Source organism: Esox lucius, chromosome 17, assembly GCF_011004845.1.
Source record: "Esox lucius isolate fEsoLuc1 chromosome 17, fEsoLuc1.pri, whole genome shotgun sequence".
In the NCBI taxonomy this organism is placed as follows: domain Eukaryota; kingdom Metazoa; phylum Chordata; class Actinopteri; order Esociformes; family Esocidae; genus Esox; species Esox lucius.
Window position 1 is genome coordinate 2659511 of NC_047585.1, and position 21780 is coordinate 2681290.

At 40.7% G+C, this 21780-nt stretch overlaps 1 protein-coding gene across 1 annotated transcript in view; it reads left to right on the forward strand.

The window, feature by feature from the left end:
• The window catches only part of rbl1 (retinoblastoma-like 1 (p107)), a 37537-nt gene extending 17052 nt beyond the window's left edge, over positions 1-20485 (forward strand). Inside the window, exons 9-22 of the mRNA XM_010865003.4 lie at positions 3867-4033; positions 4239-4351; positions 4515-4618; positions 4813-4950; positions 8844-9008; positions 10308-10437; positions 10863-11069; positions 11433-11617; positions 13504-13680; positions 18238-18309; positions 18404-18494; positions 18725-18876; positions 19049-19213; positions 19517-20485. Of these exons, the coding sequence (XP_010863305.1) occupies positions 3867-4033; positions 4239-4351; positions 4515-4618; positions 4813-4950; positions 8844-9008; positions 10308-10437; positions 10863-11069; positions 11433-11617; positions 13504-13680; positions 18238-18309; positions 18404-18494; positions 18725-18876; positions 19049-19213; positions 19517-19690 (2040 nt within the window). The 3' untranslated portion in view covers positions 19691-20485. The remainder of the gene's footprint in view (positions 1-3866; positions 4034-4238; positions 4352-4514; positions 4619-4812; positions 4951-8843; positions 9009-10307; positions 10438-10862; positions 11070-11432; positions 11618-13503; positions 13681-18237; positions 18310-18403; positions 18495-18724; positions 18877-19048; positions 19214-19516) is intronic.
• Positions 20486-21780: the final 1295 nt, after the last annotated feature.

The following is a 21780-nucleotide window of genomic DNA, read 5'->3' on the forward strand; positions in this document are numbered from 1 at the left end:
ACTTGCGTAAGTGTAAACGATTTGTGAATGACTGACTTGTGCAGTGTTACATTCCCAAAGATAGTAGCGTTATAAAGACATTTTTATGACCGATAATTGGGTGCATGGTAGGCCTACAATAATTAATGCAGTATTTGGTTTTTGATTGTAATGATAAACATAGTTGAAATCATAGACTAAACTGAGCATTTGCATAAGTAGAAAAGACCTGTGTGGAGGAGGGAGGGGGGGGTCTATGGGCATTACTGACTCAAATGAACGGAATTACTCAAAGATTTTAACTCTTTCCTGAATGACTCAAAGATCAGAGTTCGTAAAACGAGTCGAACTTCCCATCACTAGCCCAAAGAGGCCTTCCTTATGTTTTGGTATCCTGCTTTGTGTAAATGTCAATGCCTGTGCAAGAACCTTCCAAAGCAACAGAAAAAGCATGTCCTCTTGAAGTGTCCCATTAAAATTGTAGCGTATGAATACAAGTAACTGGGCAGTGTTTAATACAAGGCTGTAATTATAATATACAGCTGTGCTCATAGGTTTGCATTCCCTGACATAAATTGACATTTTGGTATTGATTTTGAAAATACGACTGATCGTGCAAAAAAAACCTCTTATTTAATTAAGGATAGAGATCATATGAAGCCACTTATTATCACACAGTAGTTTGGCGCCTTTTTAAATCATAATGATAACAGAAATCACCCAAATGCCCCTGATGAAAAGTTTACATACCCTTACATTTTTGGCCTTGTTACAGACACAAGGTGACCTACAAGAGTGAAAATGGCAATTCAGGGTGAATTTCCCACGCCTGTGTGTTTTTTTTATTTTTTAAATTGCAGTTAGTGTCTGTGTATAAATAGTCAATGAGTTTGTTTGCTCTCATGTGGATGCACTGAGCTGTCTAGATACTGAGCCATGGGGAGCGGAAAATAACTGTTAAAAGATCTGCGTAACAAGGTAATGGAGCTTTTATAAAGATGGAAAAGGATATAAAAAGAGATCCAAAGCCTTGCAAAATCGAGTCAGTACACTTCAATCACATTGAGAAGTGGAAAATTCGGGTGTCTCTTGATACCAAGCCATGGTCCGGTAGACCAAGAAAGATTTCAGCAAAACTGCCATAAGAATTGTTTGGGAAACAAAGAAAAACCCACAGGTAACCTCAAGACAAATACAGGCTACTCTGGAAAAAGACTGGTTGTTTCTAGGAGCGCAATATGAAGATGCTTGAACAAAAATGAGCTGCATGGTTGAGTTGCAAGAAAGAAGCCTTTACTGCGCCAATGCCACAAAAAAATCCCAGTTATAATGTGCCAGACAACACCTTTACACGCCTTGTAGCTTCTGGCACACTAATTTGGAGTGCCGAGACCAAAATAGAGCTTTGTGGTCACAATTATACGCGCTATGTTTGGAGAGGGGTCAACAAGGCCTATAGTGAACAGAATACCCACTGAAGCATGGTAGTGGCTCACTGACGTTTTTGGGAGGTGTGAGCTCTAAAGGCACGGGAGTCTTGTGAAAATTGATGGCAAGATGAATGCAGCATGTTATCGGAAAATACTGGCAGACAATTTGCATTTTTCTGCCCGAAAGCTGCTCATGGGACGCTCTTGGACTTTCCAGCACGACAATGACCCTAAGCACAAGGCCAAGTGGTTACTGCAGAAAAAGGTGAAGTTTCTGGGGTGGTCACCAGTCTCCTGGCCTTAATATCATCAAGCCACTCTAGGGTGATCTCAAACATGCGGTGCATGACCTGGAGGCATTTTGCCAAGATGAATTGACAGCTATACCACCTGCAAGAATTTGGGGTCTAACGATTACAAAAGACTGCATGCTGTCATTAATGCTAAAGGGGGCAATACACAGTATTAAGAACTGAAGGTGTGCAGCATTTTTAAAACGGAGGATGGTAAAAAAAATCTTTGTTGCCATGTTTTGTTTGTGCCCTTTTATGACCTACAGCTGAATGTGAATACCATAAGAAATAAAATGTTTTGCCTGCTCACTTATGTTTTCTTTGCAAATGGTCCATATATTACTAATTCTCCAAGGGTATGCAAACCTTTGAGCACCACTTTAAATTATTTACAAATGCCATATGGTAGATTACTTAAATAGGCAAAGGCAAAAGGTAGGCAAGGTGGCCAGATGTTTATCCACAAACAGTAATTAGGATCAGATATGTAATTTATTTATGCTCAGCATAGAAGTTGTTAGCTATGTGATTGTAATGTTATACTGGAAATTTCACTGGTAACAAAATTATTGTCCAGTTTAGGCTAGCAACAACATAAAATAAGTTACCACACATGGTTAACAGGTGGATTCTTGCACACACAGCGTCTAGGGATCAGTTCTAGAAAAGGGTCAGAGTCGTGGCATGGCTGTTCTTAGCGTAAGAGATCCATTTAACAGCAGGAATCACAAGCAGCGAGTCAACACGATTAATGACAAGAATGCGTAGGCCAATGTGAAGCGCTCTCGACCATTCCTGCACAAGTCAAGTGCCAAAGTAAGTGACCCGTACACTTTTGCGAATCTATAAGTGAAAGCTCCTGCTCAACTCAAATACTAAATATGAAAACTAAATATAAAAATGAAATGCGTTAATGGCAATAAAATTAGCAGCATACATTTTTTTTAATGAATTGAATGCATTAATGTGTTAATTATGACGGCCCTAATGTCCGTCTATATAAATATATAATATACATCTATCGGCCGTAACATTGACCATTAGATTAGATTCAACTTTATTGTCATTGAACAGTATAAGGTACAGTACAACGAAATGCAGTAAGCATCTAACCAGAAGTGCAAATAGAGGGCAGAAAATGTACATGTAGTAAATATGTATATTACCAGTGGAATGTGTAGATGTGCAATCCAGGCAAATGCAATACAAATGGCAATACTAAATGTGCAATTAAGGCATATAGAGGAATATTCGGTGGAGTGTATGATACAAGTTGGATAATAGTTGTTTGGGTGCAAGGTAGCATATGAGATGTGCAAATGGAGTACTATAGTAGGGTAGCATGAGCAACCATGATGCAGAGAGACTTCTGTTTGTGTGTAACATCTGCAAAAATGCAATGGCAATACTAAATGTGCAAGAGGCAAATTGCATGTGCAACTGAAATGCAGGGATAGCAGCAGTGAGGTTCCTGAGGTAGACACGTACCTGTAAACCACTGAAAACTTCCATTATCAGGCTTTACAAGGCAGTGTCAGTAATGACCGCCTCATCCCATAGTGAATCCTGGTCCCATGTGTTCTTGAGGTATCCAATGCACATGCACCCGGCCATCCACGTGATGTAAAAGGAAACCTGATTCATCAGGCCACCTTCTTCCATTGCTCCCTGGTCCAGTTCTGATGTTCACATGTCCATTGGATGGGCTTTCGGACAAATTTGGACTATGTATATAAATATTTCATCCCAGTGGTATTTTTGTGCTGGTTACCTCCTTAAACAGTATGTTATTGTATCTTGTGGGGGGGTTCCTGGTCTGCAGTGGTCAATTTCAGCACATTCAACACGTCTCTCTCTCGCCTTTCTGCGCCTGACAGAGTTGTAGGTTTCATGCACTAAATTATCACAAATTCACAGCATTATCTCAAAATGGATAGAATTATGCAAATCGTGAGTCTATTCGCTGTTGCCAGCGTGTTTTGCTTGTTTTGTCTGCACTGACAATGTCATCTTGCTAAATGTTTTTTGAATAAATTGATGAGTGAGTCTATTCTCACTGTTCACCAGCCCATTTTCTTGTCAAAATCCCCTTTCACTTCCAGGAGTGTATCCAAACGTCATGTAATCTAAATAAAACCGTTGTCTGTTGTGTTTGTGTCTGTAGAAACGCTCCCTTGCCCCTTCCACTCCTCTGACGGGGAGAAAGTACCTAAAGGAGAAAGAGCTGCTTGTAACCCCTGTGTCCTCGGCAACGCAGAGTGTCAGCCGGCTCCAGAGCATGGTCTCAGGCTTGCGCAATGCACCAAGCGAGGCTCTGTTACAGATATTCAAGTGAGCTTACATCCACTGAGACCATCTGTTGAAATTGACTTTTAGTTACCTCCTTTGTTAATGACCTGGGTTTAACTGAATTGTCCCCATTTGTGATTGGTTGAGTGCCAGTAAAATTTTCAAAAAATAAATGAGGAGGCTACTGTCATTTTATTGGTGGATATCTGGTGTTGAACTGTTTTGGCTGTTACTTTTTTACCTGTAGGTCTTGTTCGAGGGACCCCGCCGAAGCCATTGTGAGCCGAGTAAAAACCCTTGGAGAGACCTTCAAGCATAATTATACCAAGGACTCTGAGGAGCTGCCTGGAGCACACATGGGTGAGATGCCAGACCTACACAGACAGATTACATTGAGCATGCAGAAATAGGAATCAGATGCTTTGAGAGCTTACGTCACATATATTAAAATATGAAAGTATTAAGCAACCCCTCTTATATTGCTCTTTCGTAGTAATGGACTTTCTTATCCCTATTTGTTTAGACTTTGCTGAGAACCGGATGAAGCTGTCTGAAATCCTCTATTACAAGGTTCTGGAGAATGTCATGGCCCAGGAGACCAAAAGATTACAGGGCAAAGACATGGCTGTAAGTCATGCTGGGTGTTTTCTCATGGCACCCTTCAGATTAAATATAACCATGTGTGTTTATGGGACAAGATCCAGTAGTACGTCGTCTTTTCTGTTTATTGCACATCCTTGTGTGGTATCAAACATATTCACGGATAAGACACATAGTGATTGTGTGACATCGGAGACAAAGAGCCTCTGCTGTGTTTGTAGGTGTTGCTGGAGCAGGACATCTTCCACTGTTCTCTGATGGCCTGCTGTCTGGAGGTGGTGCTGTTTGCCTACAGCTCCCAGCGCACCTTCCCTTGGATCATCAGCGTCTTCAAATTACGGCCGTTCTACTTCTTCAAGGCAAGTGGCCACCCTACTTCACGAAACCACTCACTTGCGCGTGTCACAGGTCATGTTAAAATGGTCATTTCAAATGCTACTCATCCCCTGACCCAGTATCTCCCAAAAACATAACTACAGTGGGGCGAACAAGTATTTGATACACTGCCGATTTTGCAGGTTTTCCTACTTACAAAGCATGTAGAAGTCTATAATTGTTATCATAGGTACACTTCAACTGTGAGAGACAAAAATAAAGAATCACATTGTCCATCCATCATCTTCCGATTATCCGGGGCCGGGTTGCGGGGGCAGCAGTCTAAGCAGGGATGCCCAGACTTTCCTCTCCCCAGACACTTCCTCTAGCTCTTCCGGGGGGACACCGAGGCGTTCCCAGGCCAGCCGGGAGACATAGTCCCTCCAGCGTGTCCTAGGTCTTCCCCGGGGTCTCCTCCCGGTGGGACGGAAGCCACCTCAGCTGACCCCTCGATGTGGAGGAGCAGCGGCTCTACTCTGAGCTCCTCCCGGGTGACCAAGCTTCTCACCCTATCTCTAAGGGATCGCCCAGCCACCCTGCGGAGAAAGCTAATTTCGGCCGCCTGTATCCGGGATCTTGTCCTTTCGGTCATGACCCAAAGCTCATGACCATAGGTGAGAGTAGGAACGTAGATTGACCGGTAAATCGAGAGCTTCGCCTTGCGGCTCAGCTCTTTCTTCACCACGACAGACCGATACATCGACCGCATTACTGCAGAAGCTACACCGATCCGTCTGTCAATCTCCCGTTCCATCCTTCCCTCACTCGTGAACAAGACCCCTAGATACTTAAACTCCTCCACTTGAGGCAGGCACTCTCCACCAACCTGAAGTGGGCAAGCCACCCTTTTCCGACTGAGGACCATGGCCTCGGATTTGGAGGTACTGATTTTCATCCCCACCGCTTCACACTCGGCTGCAAACCGTCCAAGTGCATGCTGAAGGTCCTGGATTGAAGGGGCCAACACGACAACATCATCCGCAAAGAGCAGATTCGTCTCTGCTCTTTGCGGATGAAAATCACATTGTATGATTTTTAAATAATTTAATTTGCATTTTATTGCATGACATAAGTATTTGATCACCTACCAACCAGTAAGATTTCTGGCTCTCACAGACCTGTTAGTTTTTCTTTAAGAGGCCCTCCTGTTATGCACTCATTACCTGTATTAACTGTACCTGTTTGAACTCATTACCTGTATAAAAGACACCTGTCCACACACTCAATCAAACAGACTCCAACCTCTCCACAATGGCCAAGACCAGAGAGCTGTGTAAGTACATCAGGGATTAAATTGTAGACCTGCACAAGGCTGGGATAGGCTACAGGACAATAGGCAAGCAGCTTGGTGAGAAGGCAACAACTATTGGTGCAATTATTAGAAAATGGAAGTAGTTCAAGATGACGGTCAATCACCTCGTGGGGCATCAATGATCATGAAGAAGGTGAGGGAACAGCCCAGAATTACATGCCAGGACCTGGTCAATGACCTGAAGAGAGCTGGGACCACAGTCTCAAAGAAAACCATTAGTAACACACTACGCCATCCTGCAGCGCACGCAATGTCCCCCTGCTCAAGCCAGCTCATGTCCAGGCCTGTCTGAAGTTTGCCAATGACCATCTGGATGATGTGGTCTGATGAGACAAAAATAGAGCTTTTTGATCTGAACTCCACTCGCAGTGTTTGGAGGAAGAAGAAGGATGAGTACCACCCCAAGAACGCCATCCCAACCATGAAGCATAAAGGTGGGAAAGATTTTGGGGGATGCTTTTCTGCAAAGGGGACAGGATGACTGCACCGTATTGCGGATAGGATGGATGGGGCCATGTATCGCGAGATCTTTGCAAACAACCTCCTTCCCTCAGTAAGAGCATTGAAGATGGGTTGTGGCTAGGTCTTCCAGCATGACAACGACCCGAAACACACAGCCAGGACAACTAAGGAGTGGCTCCGTAAGAAGCATCTCAAGGTCCTGGAGTGGCCTAGCCAGTCTCCAGACCTGAACCCAATACACCATTTTTGGGGGGAGCTGAAAGTTTGTAAACCTGAAGGATCTGGAGAAGGTCTGTATGTAGGAGTGGGCCAAAATCCCTGCTGCACTGTGCGCAAACGTGGTCAAGAACTACAGGAAATGTATCACCTCTGTAATTGCAAAAAAAGGTTTCTGTACCAAATATTAAGTTCTGCTTTTCGGATGTCATACTTATGTCATGCAATAAAATGCAAATTAACTACTTAAATCATACAATGTGATTTTCTGGATTTTTGTTTTAGATTCCGTCACTCGCAGTTGAAGAGTACCTATGATAAAATTAGACTTCTACACAGAGATGGGGACAAGTCACACATGGTCAAGTCCAAGCAAGTCTCAAGTCTTAACCATCAAGTCTCGAGTCAAGTCTCAAGTCACAGTTCAGATAAATCAAGCAAGTCAAGTCAAGGGTTCACCCTAAGCAAGTCAAGTCGAGTCCTTATAAGTTTCAAGTCAAGTCACAATACTAAAGAGATGAACACACACACACTGTCCTCTGTTTCTGACGTGCGCTCGGTGCAAAGCTCGATTTCAAAATCAAATACCGTTCCGTCTCTGGTTAGAATCCTGCTGCGTCCATAGCAACACGCTGTTTTTCATGGCAACGGTCTGTTATCAAGAAATAACACGCATTCTGCACTGGAATTCAGCCAATCCATGTAATAAGGGCTAATAATAACAACCTTATAAACTAATTATTGTGACTGAAAAACTGCCTAATATGTAATTACGCTGTAATTATTCTTGTCTGTATGAGTAAAGAAATAAAACTCTTCGAAATGTTTAGGTGCTAGTAATCACATCTGCGCCTCCATGTTAGCCTTTCATGCAGTAAAGTTAACTGTTATGGTGTAAGCACAATGCTTTTAAGTTTCCACACGCAGTCCACAAACACTTGAAAATGCGCACATTTAATACAGACATTATAGCCTACGTGTAATAATATACATGCCCGCTCATTTTAAGATGCCCATCAACATTAAAATTCAGGCTATGCCACTGTTATAGTCCAATTCCCTTACATCTATTTACCAGACGTATTCAGTAATGATAATGGTCACATTTCTAACAAGAAAAAAACTAACATAATATGCAACCAAGGCCAAATTATGACAAACAAAATATTATTTCATTACATTAGTAACTTAATCGTTATAGATCTTAGTGAAACTGAATATAAAGAGATTACTTTCTTACCTTTCCTTGTGGTTCTTAAAATGACGAATGAAATTTGACGTTTTTGCATATTTAGCATCTGGCAAATGTTTTTTTATTCACATGGTCCAGTTCAAAGTCCTTGTATCCAAACGATACTATTTGTGGAGCTCGACTAACGTTACTGTCTGCCATGTTTGGCGCGGTTTGAATTGTGCAGCGTTAAAGGCACATACGCTGATTAGTGGTGCTGATGTCACAACATATAAAATCATTTTATTGCTGTTTGTTTATTATAAGTTCAAGTCATTGTCGAGTCTTCCACTTCAGGTCAAGTCTCAAGTAACTTGTTCTCAAATCAAAGTCAAGTCATTTTGATACTTTAATCAAGCAAGTCACAAGTCCTGAAAATTGTGACTCCAGTCAGACTCGAGTCAAGTCATGTGATTCGAGTCCCCCACCTCTGCTTCTACATGCTTTGTAAGTGGGAAAACCTGCAAAATCGGCAGTGTATCAAATACTTGTTCTCCCCTCTGTATATATACAGGCATGCCATAATCCAACCTTTCACATCTACACACAGACACCAACCGGATGCTAGATCAGTTGGCAGCTGAATGAATTTAATCCTTTTAATGACAAAAATCATGTAATGTTGCATGTCTGGCCCCCTTCCTTGTCTCCTCCAGGTTATCGAGGTGTTCATCCGCTCGGAGGAGGGTCTGTCCCGGGACATGGTGAAGCACCTGAACTCCATTGAGGAACAGGTGCTGGAATGTCGAGCTTGGACCGCAGATTCGGTGCTGTGGGAGTCCCTGCAGCAGGCGAACAACAAGGTCCCTACTGTGGAGGAGGTAAATGCCCAGTAATGGCATTCAAATCCCAGTCGCGGTATATATCTGCAGGCCTTGTTTGTGGCATTGTGAATTGGCTCTGCACCATCCAGGCCATGTCAGCCAGCTGCTGTTGATCAGGGTTGTGGCTACAAAATGTGTTCTCTAAAGTGTCATAAGAAGCTGAATGGTGTGATGTGCTTTGATAGACATGCATATAATCTTTCAAGCCTGCTGGGAATTGTTGCAATGAGACTAGGATATAATGCAACTTGGACTTTAATGTATTGAAATTGTTATAATAGAAAACAGGTTCTGTGTTCATTTTGTACTGCACATCCCAAAACAAGGGTTTTTACTAGCATTTGAGTGGTTACAGCAAAATGTATGGTCTAAATTATCTGAGGATTTGATGTAAATGCCTGCTGTAAATTAATTGTTTACAAAGTTCATGCTAATGAAGCACAGCATCTGAGTTTAATGACAGTCTGTTCTGCGATGTACCTAATAATATTTCACTGGTCATACAGCAGCTGCTGTATTGAAACCAATATTTTGCACTATTCCTGATTTAAGTCAATTGCATTCTGAAGGAAAGTGTAGTGTTCATTTTTCATTCAAATTTGATTTTTATTTAATTTATTTCATCACCACTGACCCCTTTGTTCACCTGTGTAATATTGTCACATGAGCTCAGATTAAATTAAACTGTTTTTGAAGGCCCCTAAAGGGTATCCAAACAAGCACAGAACACCAAGGACCTTTCAGGTCTTTCTGTAAAAGCAAGGGTTTGGATGTAATTGCTACCAGAGGCGGGTCCAAGTATAAACTTGGGTGAATACTTATCCCCACCGCCCAGGTATTGGTTTTTATGCCTAATTACCTTTTTGTTTGACATACAAACCAAGATGTGAAATGTTTTCATGTGGTGTTATCAAAGTTTTTTAGTTTTTTAAACACAACAAAATGTATTTGTAAAATGCCTTCTTAAATTAAATTACTGCAAATACAGTACTTTCTAATAAAGCCTGTCTGAATGCCTGGGTATTTTTGAAGGTATTTGAAGTACTGAAGCTAGTGTGTAATTCTGCCTAGCTCATAACACATTTACTTTGTAAAGTACTTTGCTCACACCTGAGTTGCAAATGGAAGCTATTAAAGACAGTTTAAAAAAGTATACACTTTCATATGGCTTGCTATGTTTGTGGAAGTACGTAATCCTAGCTACAAATGAGAATCCCCATAAGCAGTTGTCACAGACTCTGTAAATTGTTTGTGATGATTCTCTTCCTAAGTGAATCTCCCCTCTGTTGTATCCAGGTGAACTTTCCCAGTAGTTTTGACACTGGGAACAGCACCGGACCCTCTCATCTCCCACTGGTAGCGCTTTCCCCCATCATCCACCCCCGCATCCGGGAGTTTAGGGCGGGCCTGGGCAGCGCACGCAAAGGTGAGTCAATGGCTCCGCTCACTCATTTGCATAGTGTAGTAGATGGTACAAGGACCCTCTCCTTTCAGGAAGAGGCCAGTGGAAGGGTGGCTAGGAATAGATGGAAGATTAATTGAGGAAGAGCTATTGTGTTGATGTTTCTTGTTTGCATGTCAGTATTTGAGGTCTGTGTACTCAGTCAGCCCCTGGAGTGAGACTGTTTGGATTCATACAGTTGGGTGACCTCACATGGTATCCATTTTAGCCGCAGGAGGCTGTACATGTAAATGGTACCAGCTCTATTGAACCTAGTCAATGTCACAGAACCATGGCATATGAAATTACAACTATCTTTGTAGAGCCCGGTCATGAGCCCAGCTTTTCTGTGGATCCGACTGAGTAAACAATGCAGGTTAAATGTAATCTTGACTGTCCTTTTCCCCTAGACGTCCCCCCATCTCCTTTATCTGTCCATGACCGCTACAGCTCCCCGGCGGCAGGCAGTGCTAAGCGGCGCTTGTTTGGGGATGACAGCGGCCCACAGACCCAGCAGTCCCCTTCGCTGGCCAAGAGGCTCACATTCTCCCCTGGAGGGACACTGAAGATTGACATGACCACAGCCAACGGTCAGCAGCTCAGTATTCCACTGCAAGGTAGCGCTTTCATGACCACACCGATCATAGTAATATTTACACCCACTTATACTATCAGATGCATTGTTATTAGTCTGCCTTTACTGAGTCTTTACAAAACATGCAAATGCACTTATCTGCAATCCTGTGTACTGTATGAATCTCCGACAAATCGAAAAGTTTGCATACTCTCATCTAGCAAATTAACTTTGAATGCTAGAATGCATCAGCCTATTTTAGAAGAAAGGAAAGAAAAAAACGTTTTATAGACAATTTAGCCGATACTCCCACAAACCAACCCTCCTACATACTACCCTCCCGCATTGTTTTTGGGACATGATTTTGTGACAGTGTTTCAGTACATAGTTTGCTTGTGACCCTCAGGTAATGATATGGGAGGAATCACACTGATCCAGGTCCAGTCTGGACGGGAACCCGGCAGCCCCATTACAGCCCAGGTCCTCCTGACTGCCTCTCCCAACCGACCCAGCCCCGCCCCCCAGGCCCAGCCTGACCCTCAGCAAAGCCGGCCCCGACGGACAGGCTCCTTGGCCCTCTTTTTCAGGAAGGTGAGAGGATACACATTCCACGTCCTAAACTTTCCCTACTCAAACCTATTTCTGAAACCTCTTCTGGTGGCTGCCTTCTGTTCCATTTCAATCCCCTCCTAAACTAGCACACCTGAATGAACTGGTCAACTGACCAATCAGGGTAGCAGGTTCAGGGTGGCAAACGCATTGTAAAATATTAATGGCTGTTTGAGAAATGGTTGGAGAATCACTGCAGTACTCTATTATTGCACTTTATTGGGACGAGGGTGCCACCCGGTGGCAGCAGGTAGCCTAGCAGCCAAGCTTCTGACCAGTTCCCAGTTTCTTGCTAGATAGAATCCCAGAATGTGAGCCTAATTTCAGATGACCGATGAGCCTAATTTCTCCCAGGTGGCTATTGTAAACGTGAATTGGTTCTCAGGCAACGTTGAGATTAGGGCTGTCAATTGTCGCACAAATAATTGTGATTAACAATATAATTGTGTATATTTTAAATTGTATGCCACTATTATAGTGTAAGCCTAATAATATTGTAATACATCTGGCGATTTGGAGACATTTTTGTGGTGTTTGTGCTTTTGAGTGCTACCTTTTCTGGTGCAATTTGGCAATTCACCTCTTTTTTTCTCTCAAAACCAAAATGTGTCTAGAGCGGTGCAATTAGTGATGGTCATCCGAGGCTTCATTACTGTTCTAGAAGCAGGATATTATGCTAGCAGTGCTAACCATCATTGAAATATATCCAGTAATATAGTTAACAATCTAGTTTTCTAATTTTATGTTTAATATCTGTTCCAATGTTATGCTTCTGTTCTTTTTCACAGACTAGATTAACTAATATTGCCTTATACATTTCAATGATGGCTTTTATTGTGATTTTAAAAGAAAATCTGAGTGCTGCCAGCTCAATATCCTGCTGCTAAAATGACGCTAATGAAGCCTTGAATGGCCATCACTAGGCGCACTTGTGTTTTGGCTTTGGAACTACCACTTAATGTTGTTAACGATAACTCTCCACAAAACGCAACCACAAAGCAATGACAATTACTTTTCACCTTTCGCTCTGCTGCTAATATTGTAGTTATTTGAAATGGCCTTCCTCATGTAACGAAACATGTTTCAGTTTTCAGTTAATTCTTTTTATTTTCAAATCTTAATATGCAATGGGACAAAATGTCTATCCATTAAAGCGCATTATCTAATTAGGAAATATGGATTGAAATGACAAAAGTCGCCTTACAATATTAGTAAAACATTTTAAATAAAAATGTCTTGTCGATCAGAGTTGATGCAACAAATAAGTGAATAAAACATGTTAATGTCTAGACATGCTGACGGATGGAAACGGACATCATTTGCATGGTATTTGTTGATGTTTCTGACATTGGTGTAAAAATCCCTTATTCAGATTGAAAACATGATTTTGGAATCAAAATATTGTGCATAAAGATTGTTGTTGTAAAAATACTTGCGATCTGGCTCATATAAGCCCTAGTTGGGATGCACAGTCATCTACAGAGCCTTAAAAAATGATTTACACCCAGCACAACTAATTAATAATGTTGGATCGTAGACTAATCACTAGCACATAACCCAGATCTTTCACTTTTGGTGCCGTTTTTGTGGATAAATATTAAGACTGGTCCAGTTCCTCTGAGTTAGATTTTTTTTTTGTCCAGGACTAGGCTTAATGTCTTTGCGAAACTGGTCCCTAGATCAATGGACCTCGACCAAAACATTGGAAATACTATGGGAACACATCAAGGTCAGTGGAGAACTCTCAGGACAAGGCATAATCTGCTTTGTCTGCCCATGGTGGTGTTTACTTTGTTCATTGTATATCTTTAGCCTATTAAAAAACATCTTGTCCCTCCCACCATCATTCTTTCTGTCTGTCATCATAGGTGTACCACCTGGCCAGTGTGAGACTTAGAGACCTGTGCGTGAGGCTGGACATCTCAGCAGAGCTGAGGGGCAAGATCTGGACGTGCTTTGAGCACTCCATTGTCCAGAGTCCGGAGCTGATGAAGGACCGACACCTGGATCAGCTCCTTCTCTGCGCTATCTACATAATCTCTAAGGTACTAAAGCACTGAGGGGATGGATTCGCACAAGTTTTGTTTGGAATACATTTATTTCTAAGCCCTTCGGTAAGAGCATCTGCTAAATTAACCTTGAGACGCTGTTTTCTGGATTCACTGAATGAGTTTAGCAACATACTTTTCGTTTTAAAATATATTGATGTTGACTTTCATTATGATTTATCCATTATTTTACCGGATGAGTCTGGGAACCAATGCCAACGACATTCAACTGACATTCAAGATGGCAACATATAGAACCACATTAATAAAAATACAAATAAACATGACACATAAAGAAGAGAAACGTATACAAAAAAGTCAGATGGATCATGATCTTTACCCTATTACTGTTATTTTTAGACAGACAGTGAATAAACACTTCTATAGACATTACGGTTGGAACTGCAATACCATTCATTAATAGTTGTTTGGTTACTCTTTATTAATTACAAAACACAAATCCTTAAAAACATTGTATATCCTTTGTATATTCAAATGTAACCAATTGTTGTATATTGCATTTCTTCTACTCAATTGTCTTCTCTTCTGTGGAAAAACTAAATGGAAAAAGTGTAGGTTAATGTGGTAAGAACTTTTTTTCCCCCCTCTTGTTTTTTTCCACTAGTTTACCTATTTTCTGCATTGTAGAATAATAGTGAAGACATCCAAACTATAACATAACTGCAATTAGAATTTGCCCAACAGAAAAGCCTGCACCACAGACTTGTGCTCTTGTTTCTACTAGGTGAACTGAAATGTGCTCTCATTCAGCTGACAGCTCATACACTGTCCAGTCTTGCTCTGTCAAATCAGGCCTGGTTTGGGCATGAGATTGCAGGACCCAGTGTCAAAACAGAAATAATTCACTGACCTTTCCTCATTTGTTTTTATTTACCTTGCTGCTAATATACTGAACATAAATATAAACACAACATGCAACAGTTTAAGGTTTTACTGTTAAAGTTCATGAAAATAAATCTGTCCATTGACCAATTCATTAGGCTCTTAATCTATAGATTTCAGATTTGCACAAACTCTACTACTTGCTAGACTTCAGGTTAAATATTCCGCCCTGATGCGCAATTCTACATTTCGTCTTCACATAAGTGAAGGAATCGGCATTAATTACTTTATTTAGTACATTTAAAATACAGTACTTTTACTTGCCTTAACCATTTTGAACAACAGTACAAAAAACGGTCAACGATTAACAATCACACCACAATTATCATTGTGATCCAGCTTGTTAACAAATTCATGAAACAATTGTGAACTGGACATTGTACAGATACTTTCCATGCAATTACATAATATAGTGTAAAGGCAGTGTGGCGAACTTGCCACACTGCCCTATTCTGCTTTTTTGGCATTTTTCCCAATGCTCTTCCCCTTCTTTGTATTATTGTACCTTGGCTTTCTTTTCCTTCACAGCCTGCCTGTCTTTTTTGACCTGTCTTTCTTTTTATTTAATTTTTTAAACTGGTGAAATACATCCCAGGTCAAACTCTTTCAGTCACAGTTCTGGGTTTTTCCCCCCGGTTTTTTTATTTTTATTTTGTGGTGACTGTCTGTTGTTGAAATTGAATAGAATTTAGCACATTTTCAGGGAAAAACTCTGTCAGACATCACCACCAATAATAATTAATGTGCTTCTTCTTGAGCCACTCCTTTGTTGCCTGTGGTCCCAGCCGCCTTGATCATTGATAAGATCTGGCTGTGTAGTTCTGGGTGGATTCCTCACCGTTCTCATGACCATTGCAACTCCACGAGGTGAGATCTTGCTTGGAGCCCCAGACCGAGGGAGATTGACAGTTCTTTTGTGTTTCTTCCATTTACGATTAATCGCACCAACTGTTGTCACCTTCTCACCAAGCTGCTTGGCGATGGTCTTGTAGCGCATTCCAGCCTTGTGTAGGTCTACAATCTTGTCCCTGACATCCTTGGACAGCTCTTTGGTCTTTGCCATGGTGGAGAGTTTGGAATCTGATCGCTTCTGTGGACAGGTGTCTCCCTTTAATTGTGCTCCTAATCTCAGCTCGTTACCTATATAAAAGATACCTAGGAGACAGAAATATTTCTGATTGAGAGGGGATCAAATACTTATTTCACTCATTAAAATGCAAATCAATTCATAAAATGAATGAATGTGTTTTTCTGGATTTTTTTGTTCTTATGTCTCTCACTGTTCAAATAAACCTCCCTTTAAAATGCTCATTTGTTTGTCAGTGGGCAAATGTACAAAATCAGCGGGGGATCAAATACTTTTTCCCTCACTGTGTATATAAATCAACTAATCTTAATATATGTAAAATGTACTACATTTTTAATCCGTATGCTATGAAACCAGCTTTAAATGAGATTTTAGATACAGGTTTGACTTGAATAAACATTCCATGATCTAGAGTATTGTTTGTGGAATAAATTGAAATTCACTAAATTATTGTACAATTCTCCAATGTACTGATTTGTAGCGTTAGACTAATATACATTTTTTTTTTATGTTGATGCTGATATTTTGGCATTGAAGTGGCCGATAAACAATTTTATATGCCCATATTTCCCATCTTTAAATTTGAATAAAATGTACACTGGAAGAATTCCACATACGACACAGACACAACTTTATTTATATTTTTTTACATTTCTAATACATTTTCGAATAGAGTGCAGCAATCTATTTTGGTTGAAAAGCAGGGAACCTTTGCATTGAGTATGAAAGCACATCTATAGTGAAATGAATATCGCTATGATTTACTTTGTTGGCGGCAGGAGATATTTTACAATCTCGCCATGCCCAATTAATACTTCACTAATAACTATAGAATTGCTGATGCAAATATCTCATGCCGATAATTGTGGTTTGCCTGTTGTGGATGTAGACTGGAAAGGGATGGTACTAGCTAGCTGATTTGTAGCTGAACACCCAACTGTAAATGAGTTATTCTCTAGATAATAACAAAGGCTAACACCAGTAGATTTACTAATGGCTAATACTATTTGCTAATTTAGCTAGCCAAGTTACTTGTGTGAATAAATTGTTAATGATTTGCAAACTTTGGTTCATGTTAACTCCCACATCTAAATAAGACTTTGCTATTGTGCCAACCAATTTTCTGGGGGGTTGACGCTAACTAACATGCCAAGATAACAAACATGCTTCAAAAAGCTAGATAACAGGTTGCTTAAAATAATATAAAATGAATGTCTGTGACCCATTGTCAGAGCTGGTGAATGAAGGCCTTCGATATTAAACTGTGACGCAAATCAAACTACTGCTGTAAATTTAAACAGGCTCAAATACAAAAATACTTTGCTAGATTGTTCTTAGGACCGCTGAATAATGAAAGGGTCCTGAATAACTGCAGCAGTATTTCTTTTGATGACAGATGACACCTACCTGTTAGCGGTGGCTGGCAGCAACTTTTTGATCGGTGCCCCAATGTAGCATATTGATCAGCTACATGAAAGGGATTATCGGCTTGGCCGATAACAGACAAATTACTAAGAATCCAAAATCGGCACAGATAATCAGCCAGGCCAAACTCTATTGATTTGTGGTGAAAAGGATATAGAAGTGTATAAAAGAGGTGAGTAGTGTCCATTATTCGTTTGGTGTGCTAGCTAGTTAAAACAGCCTAAATTGCAAGAGGGAGGCGTTCATGTCATTGGTTAAATGGGTTATAGGCAAGTTTTTCAGTAGCTACAGCTTGTAATGCTGGTTTTATTTGGTTGTTGATTTCTGTTCTTCCTTTTGAGCTAATCTCAGTGGTGTGGTGTTTTTCTACTTCATGTGTGAAACTGGGAGAAGGTGTGAAGGTGGTAACCTGTTCATGGTTGTTTCATCAGGACTATATTCTCAAATGTTAAGACTACCCAGATTTTACATTTGCCGTAAAATCTTTACATCTTTAGAAAGCATTCAATAAAGCCACAAAATCCCTGTAAAGTCATTCTTTTATCACTGTCTGTAAACTCAATTATTTGAATGAGATGGCCGGTGTGGAATGAAAATGGAACTGACACATTCTTATTAATATGGGTTTTCATGGAATAATATTAAACTCTTTTCTGCATTTTCTGACAAGCAATTACAAAGATGTGGTCATTTTCATGTCATAGAATATTTGGTATCAAAGTCACATTTGTAAAATTTCTATAGCGATGTCTGAAAATTGAACTGTGTTTGGACAAACAAGACCACACTGTGAATAACAAATAATGACAACATGTCAGTAACATTTTCTTTTCTTATTTTACCAGGTAAGTTGACCAAAAACATTATCATTTACAGCAACTTCCTGTGGAGCAATTAGGGTTAATTTGAGGGAGGAATTCTGGAAATAATGGAATAAGGGATTGAAGGCTTTTTATAATGTGACACTGGCTGTAATATTAGCTTTCAGCTGTTTTAAGAAGGTGGATAAAACCAAAAGTAAATAGTCAAGCAAGGGTTATTTGTTTTGAATGAAACATAATTCTGTAGTAATTCACCCATCTTCTGTAACTTAACACCTTTTAAAACCATATTAATATTCTCAATGAATGCTGTTCTAGATTACGAAAGATGCCCACTCGTTCCAGGACATCATGAAATGTTACCGAAGTCAACCTCAAGCCAGCAGTCATGTAAGTCAGTTACATTTTATATTTTTCTGAACTCCTGTGTTTTTATTCAAAGCTGTGCATTGAAGTAACATGTTCTTGTGTATCTACTACACAGGTCTACCGTAGTGTCCTCATCAAGCCCTACAGCAAACCAGCACCACCTTCAAATGAGAACATGGAAGTTGATCCCACCTTTGGGGGAGAATGTAAGTCCCCTCGATACCCGAAAACTCACTTCTATCTGCGGCCTGTCTGGTCAAAGCCAGATTCACACTGATGGGAATTCTGAAGTCGAATTGAACTGAATCACACAGAGTGTTAACCAAATCACTGTACAGCAGTCTGAAATGTTTAAGCTATATTCCAATTGACATGGCAGGCAGTGAGCTTTGGCCTCAGTGTTCTGAGCATTTACCACTCCCGCCTTATCTCTCAGCTGCTGAGAAAGCCAACCGGAGCAGCATCAAGGAGAGCCCCATGTATCAAGGGGAGGAGCGTGGCGACCTCATCCAGTTCTACAACTCTGTCTATGTTCTGAAGATGAAAGGATTCGCCCTCCGATATGCTGCCACCAGCACAGACAACAGGGTATAAACCTACCCCAGACCTATAAACCCCTACATGTGTACTTTCTTATTGCTGCAGTGGTGATCCAATTGTCATTGGCTGTTGATGCCTGTTAAAGCAGTCAGACATTAGAGGGCTAGTCATAACCTGCAGCTCCAGTAGTTTTTGTCTCCTCTGTTGTTCCCTCTTCCAGATGGAGGCACCTCCTCTGTCCCCATTCCCCTTGGTGAGAGCCCAGCCCCTGTCGCCACGCCGCATCTCCCAGAGACACTCCATTTATGTGTCCCCGCACAAGAGTGGCTCCTGCCTGACCCCCAACTCAGCATACACCTACAGGATCAATGGCAGCCCCTCTAAAGTATGTCTCCCCACACCTTACGCAGGCATTTAGCTGAAAATTGTTTACCTTAAATTAGGTTGCTTGTACAAATGTACTCATAATCCTCAGTCCAGGGCAAACAATGTTTTCAATTAGTGTTCAGAGGTTGGCCACTTCATGATGAGTTTCTGGCCATTAAAGGAAGTATTTGTTTCTGAAAATTGCTCGGTGATCCTTCACAATTTATGTATCAGTTCCCTTTTGGCTCGAGAGCTTCACGTTCTGTTGCGTAAGAAACCTTTGTAAATGTCAGTTTTAGCTCACCTGTATTTCCCTCCCTAGGAGCTAACCGACATCAACAGGATGATTCGCCAGGGAGGGGTGAGCAGGAAAAGGGCCTTTTCCATGGAGGGCGACTACTCTGCCGAGTCCCCCACCAAACGGGTTTGTCCAGAGAGTGAGGATGTGTTGCTCAAAAGGCTGCAGGATGTGGTCAGCGAGCGTGCCCACCACTGACACCTGCCCAGTGCCAACAACTCAATCGTGTCTCTTGCCTAGTCTACACACCCTTCCTACAGCATGGTTCTGTAGCTTTCTCTTGTTAACACTTTTTATTATTTTTGTCTACTTTTCTTCCCCCATGTTTTGTCTCTGTCATGAACCTAAACATTGCTTTTAAATAGTTTAACTTTAAAAAGACTGAATTTAATTTTTTCTCCCTCTGTGTGGTCCATCTAGAATGATCTTTTAACCCTTTTGCTTTATGAACTATGGACGGTGCATCATCGCAAAAAAAGTTTGTTCATGGCAGTTTATATCCCTCCATGTCACTGAGGCAGCAATTATGTGTAGTATCTACATATTTCATGTGCTGTTTTGAATGAAATCTGAGTCATGCTACTATGGTGCTACTTTTTTTTTTTATATATATCAAGGATGAATCAATTTTTAACCTCAACTGAAACATTTCAGTGGAATCAAACCGTAACTACATACCTTTGTGGCTGGAATAGCGCAATCACTTTGTATCTTGAAGTAGTAGGGGCTGTAAATTTGTTTGCTTTGGTATCTGCAGTGTTTCCAATTCTAATATTCACCCCAGTTTGATTAGAGCCTCATTATGTCATGAAGTAAATTTGTGTTTGCATTGCTTTTGTAATGTTATGCTAAGGCAATATTTTTTTAATGGTAGTGGTAATGTCAAATATCTGTGTTTTACTGATTATTCTGGTCAAACATGTTAATTAACCTTTTCAGTTACTCAACTATTGTACAATCACACAAGGTTGTACAATAAAACATTTATCACAGGTTTGTTTTAACTATAACTCCCTGGTTGAAATGTACCTAATTGTGATTAGATATGTTGAATTTTAATGGACTCAATATGAATTAATCGACTATGCTCTAATACAGATCATAAATATTTTGGGATCAGTTATACCCTCATGAGGTCATCCAGCAAGCATGTAAGACATGAAATTTAATATTGATACTTTCTGTGGAATCTTCCAGAAACTCCATTAGATGGTGCTACGTTAACCTAGAGTCTACAAATCTGGGGTTTTCTTACAAGCAGGGGGACTCCTAAACAGCACTAAACATTCCTAGCTAAGAGTTTTCTCTTAACCTATTCACAAAGCTGCTAAGACCAACTTTTACTAAGGAAAGAGGATAAGTCTTAAGCTAAGAGAAAGGGTTGGATTGACCCCGTTGCTATGGATGATGATGTGTTCCATGAACAAGCTTACTATGCCCACAGTGATTGTCCGGTAGGGAAAGGGTCCCTGTCAGTGAATTCATCATAGCAACAATTTTGAACAGGGGTGTCCATACAGTTCCACAGAGGGCTGAGTGTCTGCAGGTTTTCGCTCTCACCTTGTACTTGATTGACTAATTAGGTTACTAATTGGTTAGTTTCTTCCCTCAATTGGTTGTTTAGGTGTGAACTGTTAACCAATTTATAGGAAAAACTAAAAACCTGCAGACACTCAGCCCTCCGTGGAACTGTTTGGACACCCTGCTGTAGAAGAATGTGTCATGTTGCCATATTGAAGTAATTGTAATATCTTTAAGTGTCACTGATTTAAACATGAAACAAAGAATGATATACTGACTAGTAAGGATATGTTCAGCTAATTGTTAGCCTCATTAGCCTAATTGTGGGAGCTTGTAAAGAAATGCGTGTTCATTGATGGTATAATAATTAATAATTCATGCATTTATGTGTCCCAGCACCCACTACGGGGTGGTCGAGCTATGGCCATGAAGTTGGCTTTGTTTCTTTGTTAGCAAACATCACAAGGAAACTGAAAGATATGTCGCATGATAAGCCGCATCGCTGCATTTGTCCTCTGGTCAAGTAGCGTAAAGTATCACAACTGTGATGTCCGATGTTATTGGGTTTCTGTTTTTTGAAGTGACCGCATCCCGGACTGCTATGATCATATTACCCTTGCGATTAAGGCAATACCTTATTTATTGATTGAGCTTTTAACATTTCTAAAACGTCAACCTGATTACGAGGCAGATTGCCCCCAGCTGCCCTTTTAGGATTGTTTGTGATTTGTTCTTAGTGACTTAGGAGTCCTCTTGACTACTACCTT